At 44.7% G+C, this 15,237-nt stretch overlaps 1 protein-coding gene across 1 annotated transcript; it reads right to left on the reverse strand.

Moving 5' to 3' along the window:
* Nucleotides 1-2,694: 2,694 nt before the first annotated feature.
* On the reverse strand, nt 2,695-14,827 carry VPS18 (VPS18 core subunit of CORVET and HOPS complexes). The gene is made up of 5 exons (XM_067557970.1): nt 14,436-14,827; nt 9,566-9,707; nt 9,290-9,381; nt 6,607-8,477; nt 2,695-5,444 (listed from the first exon to the last, which is right to left on the reverse strand). Exons 1-5 carry the CDS (start codon nt 14,524-14,526, stop codon nt 4,716-4,718), a joined length of 2,925 nt encoding a protein of 974 aa, XP_067414071.1. The 5' UTR covers nt 14,527-14,827; the 3' UTR covers nt 2,695-4,715.
* Between the last annotated feature and the right edge of the window lie 410 nt (nt 14,828-15,237).

The raw sequence follows: 15,237 nt of genomic DNA on the forward strand, positions 1-15,237 counted from the left end.
AGATCCCAAGTTGTTTTACACTCCACAGAAATACAACCATCAACCCAGCCCTTCTCACTTTTATGGCACACTGAGGAAGGGGCTGAAGGGGATCATTTTAGTTGGGGCATCTCTCTGACCATGCCATGGTACTCCTCGATGTCTACACAAAGCAAATGACTCACAATTGAATTGCATAGTGCTCAGTTTATCTACCTTGGAAGAAGGGCTTAGTCAATCTTGCTGAGACTTGAACCTGCATTTCCAAGAAATCTGGATGTTTCAGCCTGAAGCTTAGATCACTAAGCAATCCCACTAGTTGTGTGGAAGAAACCCAGATTCCAGTCTTTACCTTCAGCTGATACAGGATTGTTGCTTACATTACTTTGTCGAACAAGAGATGACATTCCCATCAATTTCCTTTGGAAGTAATTCCACAGCATTGTGCAAAAAAGAGGGGGGGGCGGGGGGTGCCCAGGATGGAAATTCATACTAAGCCACAAGCTAAGATTTTCCTTCTCCCCATTACTAAGGCAATAGGATCTAGGCACTAGCATGGATATTAAAGGGGTGCACGGAGGAGCAGCACTGGACGGGGGAGCAAGCAGCAATACCAGCTGCTCCGTGCTTGCAGGTCAGTTTCCCCAGGTGGGTGCAGGAGGAGGGGTGCTGGGGTTGGGGAGGAGGGGACACAGTGCAGGGGTTAAAGGCAAAATGGGAGTGGGGTGCCTGCAGGGGTAGGAGGTGCAAGGGGCGTGGAGAGCCCACAGGGGTCAGGAAGTTGCACACACAGGCTTGCTGTGTGAAAGGGGTTACCAATGAAAAAAGTTTGAGAACCACTGACTAAACTCATTTTCTTTTACTTAAAGTGTTCCAGTACCTTTGTCCTACGTCCTCCCCCTTAATCAGTATAGTCTTTATAGGCACAGTTCCTTCTCCTACAGAAAAGTCACCTGAAATCTTGTGTGGCCTCTGTTTCTTACTACTATTTCACAATATTCTACATCAAAGAGACAGAAAACATCCACAGCTGCGCTTCATCGAAAGTCAGTGTATTTAGTGGAGAACAATGACATCTAGTGACTGGAATTAAAGTCTGCCCTATTGAGTTTGCGGCTCAGCAGTTAAACACTGTGGAAAGGACATAAAGCTATCAATGTTGGTTTAATGATACCCTACTTTGGTCAGTGGTAAGACTCCCAGCAACTTCAATGGAAAGAGAATTAGGCCAACAATGAGAACTTTTGAAGTCTCGCTACATGTTGTTCTTTACTGCACACTTTCCATCTGTCCTCTGACTTTCTTCACTTCTCCAGACCATTATATGTGAAGCTTATTAACGAGGCGGTGGGGCATGTGAAGAAAGAGCTTTTTTAGGCCTGGTCTGCATGAGAAAGTTTCTTCAGTACAGCCTAAGGTGTGAATCTAAATCCCTGTAGACATTTATTCCAGTATGAGTGGTCTTGTTCCAATTTTGCTTAAAGTCATTCCCAAGTAACAAACTAAACTGACAAACGGCCCCTCTTAACCATTTGCGTTAACACTTATTCTGGTAAAACCAATATAACCATCAGTACAAATGGTAAAACTTTCCCATGTAGACAAGGCCTAGGAAAAAAGTGATACAGAATTCTGCCTTAGGAGCCCATCTGCAATTCATTCCAGAGAATGGGGAGGGTGGCCCACGCATATCTTGTGAACAAGGAGACCTCAGTACAGAGAAGTATCTTAGCAAACTTACTCCAATCCAAAAGTGTCTCACCTGCACTGAAATGATAGGAGACAGGAATACCCTGCACACTTTCAGAATAGCAGAGAACAAGGTCTACACATCAGATACCATGTTTCTATGTAGAAAAACAAATGTTGAAAAACCATATGGATGAAGGAATTTCTTAATTTTTCAAAGGTATCAGGATAATTCTGCTGTTAAGGACACCATGAAGACAGCCATGAAACACAAATGTATGATTATGAAATCCTTTAGAAAATGCTATGAAGCTTGGAGGACATATTTCCACAGTGGTTGAAGAGTGCCAACGTCATGGACACTGCTAGAGTCCTAGCTGGTGTTACCAGGACAGTGCACTGAGGGTGATCAAAGTGCTTTAAAATCTCTCAGAATGCTAGATGAAGTTTTTGTGAAGGCTCAAAATAACACAGCCTCTTGAACAGGCAGACTTCAAACACAGTCACCCAATTTAGATTTTGACTAAGTAGAATAGTCTAGTGTTTGAGACTGGGATCAAGATACTTCCACATTTCTATCCACCTTTGACAAAGACTTGCTGTGAGAAGCCTTAATCTGTGCCTCAGTTTCCCCATTTTGCAAAAACAGGAATAATCTCTCTGTAGAAGGGAGTATAAAATGAGTTTAATGCTTGTATTGGGCTCTGAAGATTAAAAGGGCTAAGTATTTGGTATTGTGCAACAAAACAGTTCAAGCGCTTAGAATGTAAAAGAAAGAACTGTTCTGTAATTCTAAAACTCCAGAGGGAGAGCACTGTGAACATCTGAAAGAAATGAGGAAAAAGACGGCCTCCCAAGGAAACTGAACAATTTGAAATTACCCAGAGGTGATGAAAACTATTTTGGATTACAATCTCTTACTATGCAAGAAGGCAGAGGAAGGCCAATTCCTATTTTTGCTCAGAGCTAGTTTTGTGAGTACAACGCACACAACTTCCAGCCAAGAAAGAAAAATCCAGTAGCCAGTCATATCAGGAAGGTTTAATGCTGAATGCCAAAGACATCACATTGAATAAATGAGACACATACTTCACGTGTCTTCATCACAAAAGCCTTCTAGTATAGAGAGCAGTTTACTCAAGACAAACAGCAATCCAGAACCAATCAAAAAGAGAACTGATAAACCATCCACAAGCACTAAAACAGTTGGCAGTAATGAAACTGGCTATTCAACAGATTGAGTGGTAAAAAGATAATACTTCCAATATCAACAGGTCTTTCTACTGCTGAAATGCAGCTCTGACAGCATTCATTCAGCGACTCTTCCTGCACGCTTGACACAACTAAAATATTGTCTGCAGTCTAAGCCCTCAGTTAGGAAGGAAAAAGCTCTGTTCGGAAGTTGGGAGAGCTCTATTGGAACACTGCGGGGTTACTGCGACCCTGGTTAGCAAGGTCTGATGAGAGAAAATGTAATTTTATATTATCTTTCAATTACACCAAGAACCAGCTTTACAGTCAGAGCAGCTGTCATGAGTGGCTAGCAGGTCAGAGATGGGCTCTCAAGACAGCAACATAATCTTTGTAAAAGTCTGGAGAGATTTTTTTTTTTAATTTCCTTTTAACTAAAGCAACCCAGACATCTACCACCATTTCAGAGAACGTGATTCTTACTACTGCCAAACTTTATACTTTGATCTTTGTGATTTAGTCCCAGCCAAAGCTTCATGGGGAGTTTAGTTCCTTCACAAGGGAATACTGACAGATGTAAATTTCACATGCCACTACTAGTACCTAGTAAGGTACTAGAGAAAATCTCATCCTCCACCACAAGTGCAATTATCTCCCTCTGAGGAATAGGTTTGGGGGGGGGGTGTGAATCTTCCAACGCTGAGCAGCATCCAAGGGGGAACGGGGGTGGAAAACTCACTGACCGACATGAGCATTAAATTATGCCATTAAGGGAATAGTTAGATTGCTGACCCATTTCCATGGAAAAGTGCTGTGGTCAGTCCTTGAGGAAATTAATTGCTAGACTTCCATTCTAGTGTTCAAGAGCTGCTGTGACTAGGAAAGGGGAAATTTGAGTGCCCACTCAGTGGTGCTACCTGCAAAGTACCATTATTTGTAATACTCAAATAACAATTAACAAGTATTGTATTTCGGTGGAGCTAGAGCCAAAACAGGTGATTGTGTAGAATGTCCCAGTATGGGTATTCAAAATGGATTACAGTATAATGGCTGGAAACAAAGTGAAGAGATCCTACAGAAGATTCAACTATATGGATCTGAGCAAAAATCTTCTTGGGAAACTGGGGGAATTTCACAACCCCGAAATTCCAGACACAGGGATTAAGATGCATCTTTTGAGACACTCTGCTGCTTAAGAATCACATTTTTAGGTTATTGTACAGAACCATGCATTTGTGTAACATGACTGATGTTTGCAGCCACACATGTAAACGTAAAAGGGAAGAAACAGACTTCCATTTCTTTTAGTAAAGCTGGCTAAACAATCTCATCAGGAAGCAAACCAAAAGCAACTCCAAATTTGAAAGTGATGAATGAAAGCCTATGCCCCCAAGTACTCCCTACTGCTTCTTCCCATCACCCCAGTCTTCACCAGTGTTAATACTAGAAAACGAGGAAGCAGTCCAAGTGAATGAAATTGTTTTTCTGTCCCCAGTTCTCTCCGGGCAATGAGGCACTCTTATCTTCATGCCAAAGGGCCTCAAGAGAAGAACTTCAAGAGGCAAACTCAAGCCCACTTTCACAGAGAAGCCAGAGGAAGTTCCGATGCATTAGCTGAAATTAACCTTCCAATTCTTTGACAACTCTGACCATTTCTCTCAATCCTTGAGGACTAACTCATTGCTTTCCAGATAACAGTAACCAGCTGGTCTCTCCTTAGAGCTCTATGGAATCCATTTGTTTTCAAATTTCTGAGGGTTAATTCCTAATATGAATGCTTCACAGGCAGTGGACATGACCTATAGATCAAAGTTGTGTGTTCATGTGCAGCCTCAAGCAATAACAGCTTTGTGACCCTACAGCCAACTTTGCCTCTCCTCTTCATACTTTTGTGGGTCAATGAAAGGCTTGTCAATGGACCGGATCATCAACTCCCCACAGTACACGCATTCTGCTGCCACAATGTCATCGATGTCTGCCTTGATCTGTTCCCGACTTTGCTGTCCCTTTCCCAAGCTAGTGGCATCTGTGTCCTTGGGACGATGATGGGCTTTGGAGGGCTGGCTTGTGGCTCCCAGCTTCTTTTGAAGGTCTTCTAGCTTAGCTTGTTTGTAGGCAGGCAGATTTGGAAAAACTGCCTGGAACAGACAGTCATAGTGGAACATGTGGCCACAAAGGAAAAGGTAGAAAGGGCGGTTTAGGAGCGGAAAGTCACATGCTGCACATTTTTCCTGAGGCTCCACAGAGCCATATTTGTTTCTCATCTCCTGGATGTCCTCCCGGATTCTCTTGGCACTCTGCGTGGCTTCTTCCATCTCTCTCTTCAGCTCCTCGATGTGCTTGTTGTAATCCTCCAGAGAGTTGCAGATAGCCTCCTTGAAGTGGTCAATGGTGACAAAGTCAGGAAAGAAGGGCAGGACATCTTCAATCTTCAGCAGGTTGCAGCTGGAAAGGCAGGCCATGGCTTTCTTGACATCCTTCTCTTCCTGGACCACATGGCGAGCAATTTTCAACCATAGCTTCTTCCGGAGTTCCTCATCCTCTTCAGGGAGGTCTGCACATGATTTTGCTAGATCCACATCTACCTGAAAATTGAACAAAACAATAAGGAAACAAAATTACGATTTCCTCTTCACTTCTATCTCCATCATGAGAGCCCACTATCAGTAATGGAAGGACACTGGTAAGAGATCTCTTCATTACATCAGTCATAACTACAGCTATACAGTTGAGTTGACATGCCCACTTGCCAATTTATATGTCAGCCACATCCTCCCTCCCCCACAGATATTCACTCCCAACACAAAAAGTGTGCATAGTAGTTCTGGATCACTTTGAAGAGTCATTAGGGTCCTCAACCTCCAAGATTAACAACAATGAATTAAGCATCCACCCTCCTAGAGCAAGTACCATTACGATTTTTTACATTTATTGGGCTAGAGCATTTACTTCCTCCATGGCATTCCTGATACTCAGAACGTAGGATTCTGCAAATATTGTGATAACTAAACACTCTAAATGTCACCACTTCAAATGATACCCAGTGCACTGTCGCCATTCAGAACCTAATACACTACACTAATTTGCACTTTCTACAAGATGACCAAGGGGGATACGTTCTTGATTTTTTTTTTCTTTTCTTTTAAATAGGGAGATTAAGAATAGGGGAGAGAGCTGGGTATCAATGAGCGGAGCCAACACTGAATTAATGGAGGCCATATCCCCCACCACATTCTCGCTCACTCCCCTCAGATTATGGTCTGTGGAAGTCAGATTTCCACTGTGGGTATCTCTACACTGCAGTTAGACACTCACCGCTGGCCTGTGATATCTGACTCTGGATCAGGCTAAGGGGCTGTTTAGCTGTGGTGTAGACATTCGGAAATTGGCTGCAGCTCAAGCTCTGGGACCCTTCCACCTCACAGGGTCCTAGAGCCCCCAGCTCCAGCCCAAGACCAAACATCTACACTGCAATTAAACAGCCCCTTAGCATGGGCCCAAGTCAGATGGCACGGGCCAGGCGCTGGTTTTTTAATGCGGTGTAGAGATATCCTGACAGTTCTGAGCTTCCACTATTGCTCTAAGTTAATATGGTGACAGACATTCCCTCCCTATCTTGGGGCCTTCATAACCCTTTACACACACTAGTCAGCCTTCTCACTCTTTCCCTTCAAAAGGGGAAAAGCTCTCCACCTTTGGAGCTTCAAGAACAAATGAACTAAGAGTACTAAACATAGTAGCACACACCTGCAGAGCTAGATCCACTGCCTCCTCATATAACTCCATCACTTTGTAAACATGGACACAGGCTCGGTGGTGTCCATGCTCTGCACACAGCCGAAGTGCATACTTCAGGTCATAGTGGATCCTGTTAGGGTTGGTTCCTGCTTGTTCTAGGTATGATAGCAACGAGTCTGGACGACACAAAGCATAGAGAGACAACAGATAGTTGTGTATGGCTTGCTCAGTTTCCTCCAGCTCATACACACAGAACTCCATGTATCGAATAGCTTCACTGATCTGTTGAGTGGTCCCACTTTGGCTGTAGTTGACAAGGGCAGGTATGAGGTTCCTGGCATCCAGTTTCGTGCCCATAGAAATCCAAGCATCAACCACCTTCTTGGGGATGTGCTGAATCAGGACTGGAGAGAACTTGTAAAAGAGCTTCTCATCTCTGTGTCTGGACAGGACATTTAGAGCTTCATCATAGTCATCATGCTGGCAGTGATGGGCTACCACTCTCTCATAGTCCTGCGTAACAACTGAAAAATAGACCATGTGTTCTGTGTCCCCATGGCTCGCCAGCAGCTCATAGATGGATGCTCGGTTATTGAACAGACACTCTTTGTTTCTGGGGCTGCTCAAGAAGCTGCAGAACTTCTCCCGAGTATCCTCATAGAGTTTCTTTTTTGAGGTATCCCCCTCCAGAGCACCTAGCCGATTCAAGTAGAGCTCTGTTAACCAGGTGGTCAGCAGAGTTGTCTGGGTCTTTTCAGCGGATTTTAAGCTGGCCAGTTTCTTGAGCAGAAACTCCATCAATGCCTCCTCCTGCTTGGCTTCAATGAACTTAAGGGCAATCTCCTCAAAGTAGTTCTGGGTCAGTGCATAACACTTGGCACTATCTAGGTACCTCTTATTTTGGAAGGAGTGTTCTGCCTCTTTTGCCAACACAATATCCAGGCACTCAGGACGGTCTTTGCAGTACTCTTTGGCCAGATCAAACTTGTTAATGTTCATGTACATCTTCCACACGTCTCTCGATTCCCGTTGTACATGGTAGCGGAATACAACTTTCTCCGTGTGGATCCAGATCTGCCCAACTGTGGGATCTTTGATCATGCGTTTCAATGAGCCAAACTTCTCCAAGAACAGGTCTTGGAAGACAACCTGTCCATTCAGAGTGCACACAGCCTTCACTCTGTCAGGCAGTAGCAGCAGGAAGTGGAACTGGGTGAGCACAATGGAGATCGGCTTGTTAGCTGCCACGTCTACATCGGATGGATATACCCAGACCCGTTCATCACTCAGAATAGAGTCGGGCCGTCCGTAGTCCAACATACCATACAAAACGCCGTTTCCCATCATCCAGGCAAAGGAGCGTGGGGAAGAGCGTAGCTTTGGGGTGTAAAATGCTATTTCGCTGTAGCCAAAGCTGGCTGGGAACTCTCGGAAGCTGGGCAAGTGGTCTGCATGCATGCCAAACACAAAGCCAAAGCCTTGCTGCTCCGTCCCCTCAGGCGCCTTGCCAATAAACTGGAAGAGTCTCTTACGAGTAGTGGCAATGATAAAGCATTTCCCGTCGAGCCCTCGCTCTATTTCCAGACAGCAGACCGGGGTCGGCCCTGCCTCCTCCTCTAAGGTATAAACCAGTCGGAAATATGGGTCTGGATTAGGGCTGAAGAGGCTTCCCTCACTGACAGAGATCTCAGCCTCGTATATTTGGCCCTGGGCTGTCCCCACCAGGATAGGACCAGTATTAGTCTCTGAACCCAGCAACTTGTTCCAGCCCACACTTTCAATCAAGTGACCTTTCCAGCGGGAGAGTGTCCGCACCTTCTGAGCGCTTCTGTTCAAATACAGGCATTCACTGGTGTTCAGAGCAATCACAAGGTGAGATCCTGCAGAAGGCATATAGCAAGGGAGAGTTGATTAATGGGCACAGAGGTACAGGAACGGTGAACACCACAACCCAGGCAGTATCGCTACTGTAGGCAACACTTGTTCTCAGAGTCATGTTTGACAAACACAGAAATCAAGATCCTAGAGTTCCCACAGGAATCTGAATTAATAAGAAACCTGGGGATCGCCATACCAGATGAGCTCAGTGATCCATTTAGCCTAGTATCACACCTGACTGTAATCAGTCACAGATGCTCTAGAGGAAGGTAAAAGAAATCCTATATGAACAACTCTGGAAAAAATGGCCCATAGGAAGTCCCAGCTGCTAATGGTTGTCATGAAGTTTTATATCTTCTTAATTTTTTGTTAATCCCAGCTAGTATTAACTGTGGATATTACATTATTATCCTATTTAGAATTCTATTAAACTCCTGGCCTCAACATCTAGTAGCAATGGTCTCCAAAAGTTAGATGTACATTGTGTAATGAGAATTTTCTTTTATCATTTGTAATAAATTAGTTCAAAACAGCCCACATCTGTCAGTGAAGAACTTGGACAGTGGTTTATTTACACCAAAATATAAGGAGTGAGGCCTACTCCTCCTCCTCTAACACTTGGGTATTAAATAGGCAGAGTCCCTAGACAATAATTAGGTAGTCTGAGTTCATTCCCCAGGTGGCCCACGTACTCCTTCCACACAGAACAGAAACTGGAAGTCTTCCTTAATTAAATGCTTGTTTAATACAATCTATTACATTTGTTTTAGATATCAAACAGCATTTTACAATTTTCTCTACACCATCACCTCACCTGTGTGATCCAAAAACATCTTATACACTCTGGCTTCATCCTTGCGTCCCAGCTCTACCTGATTAGGTTCATCTGCCTTGCCAAGATCAATCCTACATGGAGGAATGACAAAGCAAGTTACCAAGAGGCAGAAGGAGCCCAGGTAATTGTGGAAACAAAATTACAACTTGCTCTTTGACAAAAGACCATGAATCTGCACCTAATTTAGAGACAGGAGTTTCCAAGCAACTCAAAAATGGGCTGTGAAGGCTTTAGGTATTAAATAGCATGTGTTACCTGAAAAGGGTGTCTCTGCCAAGGCTCATACACAGCTGGTTAGAGGAGACCACTAGGCTGTTAATTTGTTCTGGAGGAGAGAAATCAATCCTTTGCTTGTTAAATATTGGAGTCTCCTTCTCCAGCCGAGCATTCACATACCCTAGGAAATGGAAGAATACAAATGTAGTTAAGAAAAGAGACAACATCACAGTGTAACCTAAAATAGGGAGCGGAAACAGGGAGGGGTCTACAGGAAAGTGGCATGGTGTGGAACCATGGGGAGTAGTATCTATCCTTCTCCCTAGGTGCATATTTGGAGATACAGTACAAGCTTATTTTCCCATTCTGCCACAGTACAGCAATTTATCACGATACTAATTTGAAAATAAATAGACACAGTGAACCCTGAAAACTCTGGGAGAAACTGCACTGTACAGAAACTTAATAAAAAGCTAATGAAGAGGATGACAAGAAAATAAATGGTCAACTACTAGAAAATCAGGTTATTTGTGAAAACACTGAGAACTGGGCTTTATGTTGTACAAGATGCTAACTTAGTTGGTATCTGCTCCAGAGAGTTTATAGCCTAACAAAAGACTCCGAGAAATCAGAGGTGGCATTAATTTAAAATGCTTCATTTGGTGAGGATAAAATTCATTTGTCTTATTTAGTCTAGCAGTCATCGCACAAAAGAAAAGGCAGACATTGAGATTACTCAAAAGATTAAAAGTTGTTAGATTTTTCCATAAAATTAATCATTTAGTTACCATAAAAATTTCAGAGCAGTGACTACAGGCAATACAGCTGGAGGTCACAGCTAGATCAGCAGAAAAGTTTTGTAATACTTACATAATGTTTTACATCCACAGAGCTCAAAGCCCTTGATAAAGATGAACAAATACCATTACTCCAATTTTACGTTTGGGAGAAACTGAAGCATTGGGTTCAGTGAACTGACTGACATCACCCAGGTTGTCGATGGCAGTTGTGACACTAGCACTCGAGCCTGGGGAGTACCAGAAACAGTGGCCTCACCATGAGGCCACAATGCTTCCCACCCAAAGCCAAAACCAGGTCAAACTGGTTTCCAATTTTATTACGAGCTCAAAAGTTGAGCCAGTTTGATCTAGTTCTTGAATGTTTTGGCCAACATAGAACATCCCTCAAAGGACACTTAACATAAAACAAGAGAGCCCATAACTAGTGCTCATATGGATTCTAGTTAAATTGGTGCTGAAATTGTTTGTAGACCAGCCTTCAGAGTGGAGTTTCACTCTGAGGGGAAAGTGAGACAGCCATCAGTCACTGCAAAAAGAAAAACATGGAATGAAGGATGATCAAGGTGCAAGAATCAAGCCATTAAAATGAGATTTCTAAGTCACTTTCACTTACAATCAAGATAGCCTGAAAAAAGTTAGTCTCACCCCCCCCCCCCCCCCCAAAATAAGGGTGCCTCAGTCAGAAGACCAATGAAAGTCTAACTCAGTAAAGAAAGGGACAGTTTAGCTTTTGGATGGAAGGTTTTATTGATTTAAAAGCGGTTTTATTTAAAATTATGTATTTTAGATTCCTTGCGAGTTTATCTGTAACAATGCAGTCAGTTGTATGTGCACTTCAGTCATTAATTTGAAGTTTTTAAATATCCCTATTCACCAGAAGAGGAGATGTATTTTCCTAGCCTCTGTTTCTCTACACCAAAAGCTTTGGTAGGATTCACTTTTTTTCAGAGATATACAGATATCTTTGTCTGTATTAAGGTTCTATTCTGTTATACATAGTTTTCCCTGTCTTGGAATATGAGAACTAATTTTGCTTTGTGGTCTTCATCCCACACCTCTGCATTCCTCTCAAATGTGCACCAATACACCTTTTTAAATGCACTTTGTCTATCTGGGTTTAGAATTCTAAAGGTCGCACCTTCATTCAGATTTCTGGGTGAACCTGCTTTCCTTTCATTTCCCAAAGGCTGAAACATCTGAAGAAAGATAATGAAATCCTGAAAGTTCATTACCAACTCCAGAAAAGTCTTGTGGAGTAAGGCAAGCCATTTCATGCTGGGACTTGCAGAATCAGCAGTTTGCACTACAGCCATCCCAAGTCTTTGCTCTTTTGCCATCTACATCTTTCTGAAATAGCATCAGTAAACACACAGCCGTTTGGCACACACTGCAACCAGCTTAACACCTCCCAAAATTTCAAGTACAGTGTCATGGTTTGCTCTTATGTGGATGTGCTCTATGGAAAGCTATTACTTTTATCTACTCCACAAGCCCAAACCAAACTGTTGAGACTTTAGATCTGTCTGCAGCTGCTGCCAACCAATTTACTTTCAAGTCATGGTCAAAGCCACAACCAGAACCCTGAAGGGACACCCATGGATTCTAAATGATGATGAACGTGGCTGTTTTCTGACTACACTTGCAGTTAAGCAGTTTTCAGCACTGCTTCAGCTGCCCCCTTTGCTGACACCCATTTGTCTGCAACAGGTACATTTCTTAGTGAAGACAGAGCCTATGATAACTGAAGAACTACTAAAGAGATGATATTGCAGCAGTCTAGAATGAAAGCAGAGCAACGGGGAAGAGAAGGAATTGTTAGCCAAACTCTCTTAAAACCATTCTGCTTTCATTAATGTCCATTTAGCACCAGAATAGTTAACATTTTGGGGGGGAACTCTTTGTTAGAGATTCAGAACCCTGACTAAACTTAAGCAAAAAAGGTCACAAGCCATATTTTAAGAAAATCCTCTGCAGGTCACTGAACTTCAGCATATGGACTAAGCTTAATTTGTTCTCCCTCTGTTTATCCCTTTTAATTTATAAACAACCTGGTGTATTCAAACTGTTCCCAGTGATACATACCATACAACCCTGCTTACCTAACAGTTCCAGGTGATACTCAAAACCTTTTGATAGTTAGGATTCAACTGAAGTGGGGAGCCAGTCATAGATGCTTTCAGAAGCTTGTGCCTGTGGATTTTTAACTCTACCGCTCAGAAAAGAAATGCCAGCTCTGCAGTGTGGCCAGCATTGAAATGGCAAAGCTAGATAAAGCAAAGTCCTTTTAAAGCCAATTGGGTCTCATATCTAATGGCAGTAGGAGAAACCACACGTGAAACTCAAGATTCAGTAGTTTGATTCATAGGGGACGTACTACATAACTGCACCTCCAGAAAGTTACTCCTCTTTCATATTGCATAGCTGGTATAACTGATCAGCCATTACATACTTATTGTAGATTTATATTACATCACACATGTGGGCATACATTATGTAGGTGCCAGCATTTCACAAATCATGGTATAAAGTTTCAAACCAAAACATTTTGCTTTTATGCCACACTTCTGCAGTGGTAACCATATTAATATGAAGTCAGCTCACGGGAATTACACAGCAATTATACATGTGATGGAACCTATGTTGGCCGCATCCAGTATCTTGGCAAGTTTCCCATGGGCTGAGCAACTAACACAATGTCACTACACACAAAATGTTTAACAATTTCCATAGTCATTGAAGTTCCTCAACAGAGAAAGGAGCAAAGAAAGATTAAGAAAGTGATTGAAAACCAAAACCAAAAAGTAAGTGGCATACACAGGCCTCCTGTAAGACACTATTGCCACAAATCTGGGTGGACAAATGAAGAAGCAGTGATGTGAGTTCACCACAAGCTCATAACTATAAAACCATTTCACATTATCTCTTTTGCCACATATAAACGTGCAGTCATTTATATAGCACAGTGGTATCTCATGATTAAGTCATTTTCCACCCCACAGAATAATTTCACTCTAAGTAGAGGGTCACTACAGTCAGAATTTCAATCACAATGAAACGATTTGCGACTGGCATCTGACTTCCTCATAAACAGTTTCACGATAACCAAGTTCAAGCTAAGCTCTATACACAATAGAGTATCTGAGAAGAACTTCTTTTTCTCCCTATGCTGCTTTTCCTGGTGAAGGTCACAGCAGCAGGATAGACAATAGGGAAAACCAAACCTCCTTTTCTTCAGCCACACATTCCAGCTCCTCCTAGGGGACTCCCAGGTATTTCCAGGCCAGCAGCTGGGCAGATATAATCCCTCCAGTGTGTTCTGGGTCAGCCTTGGGGCCTCCTCCCAGAGGGATGTGCCCAGTATAGTTCCAAAGGAAGCCTACCAAGGGGGCATCCTTATCAAGAAACCAAACCATCTAAACTGACTCTTCTCAAACCGGAGGTGCAGCGGCTCTCCCAAACAGCCGAGCCCCTCACCCTCTCTCTGAGAAGAATTGATGCACTATAACATTATGTTCATAAGATAAGTACACAGATTGCATTTGTGATTACAAAAATACTGTGCACGACTTCTCATTTTGTTTATTCCAGCAAGGCTTCCATTTGCAAAACCTAAAGCAAAATTTCAAAGAAAAATTTCAAAGCAAAAAAAGAACACTGAACATTCATTCAAAATACTGCATGATGATATTAATAATTTGCACTTCTATAGTATCATCAGAGGATCTGAAAACTCATTACAAACAAAGCCACACGACTGCCCAGGAGGTAGCATTATGCCTGTTTAACAAGAGGGAAAGAGAGGCAAAGATGGATCATTAGGCCTCAGTCACACAGGAAGCCACTGGCAGACTTGGGAACAGAACCTAAGTCTGACTCTGCAACCCTGTTTAACCAGCAATAGCCCAGTGCCTCGCAGTGCCAGCCACTCAAGTCAACAGGGCAGCAGGCCTGTAACTGTCTCAGCTCCAGTCAGTCGGGAGAAGCGGGGCGTGTGGGGAGGGGAGGGGAGCACAGCGGCCCAGAGCAGTTCGCACGCTGTCGCCGGCAGTCCTGCACAGACGATCAAGTGGCCTCAGCTCAGCTCAGCCCAGCCCGGCCCGGCCCCTTACCGGAGTGCGGGATGCCCACGTTGGCGCGGCTCTGCTGCAGGGAGGCAGAGCGGGACAGCGCATCTTCGTACTCGTCCAGGATGGAGGCCATGGCTGCGCCTCCCGCCCTTCGCCAGCCGGTCCAGGGGCCCCAGCACCCACGGGCAGCCCCTCAACTCATCCCAGGGCAGCTCAGGAGCTGGAGCTAGAGCCGACACCCTCCCGCGCAGCTCCTCCCCCCCCAACACACACACACACACACACACACACACACACGGGTCGGTGGGCGGGCAACTCCGCGGAACTCCCCCCTCAGTCTCTGACCGAGACCGGGTCCGCCTCGCTCCTCGCCCGTGCTTCGCTGCGAGCTCTCCCGCCCGGCTACTTCCGCACGCCCGCAGCCGCTCAGCTGATTCGCCCCCACGTGACCTGGCAGCTACCGGGGCGGAGGGTGGCTAGCGCTTCCGGTTTCCGGGCCGAGGCGCGGCAGGCAACAGCGCTTGCGCGCGGGTCGGGGCGCGTCCCTCAGGTGCCCTGCGCAGTGCGCCGGAGATCACGTGCCTGGCTCCTGCCTAGCCCCGCCTCTCGTTGCGGCTCAAGCCCCGCCCCCCCGGGTGACACTGACAGCGCGAGTGCCCCCCTAGGTGAGCGGCTCCGTGACAGCCAATAGCCGCGGGGGTTGCTCCCTCCCCCTCCCGACCCTGGGCTCACCCCTCTGGAGACTTGCCGAGGGAGGGCACAGCTGTACCCGCGCGTGCTCCCGCGCTCCATTGCCGCCCCCGCCTGTCCCGCCCCGCCACTCGATGGCGGGACGCGAGGCCAG

This window comes from Emydura macquarii, unplaced genomic scaffold (genome assembly GCF_026122565.2).
Source record: "Emydura macquarii macquarii isolate MOO-44397 ecotype Brisbane River unplaced genomic scaffold, CSIRO-AGI_Emac_v2 contig_1876, whole genome shotgun sequence".
In the NCBI taxonomy this organism is placed as follows: domain Eukaryota; kingdom Metazoa; phylum Chordata; order Testudines; family Chelidae; genus Emydura; species Emydura macquarii.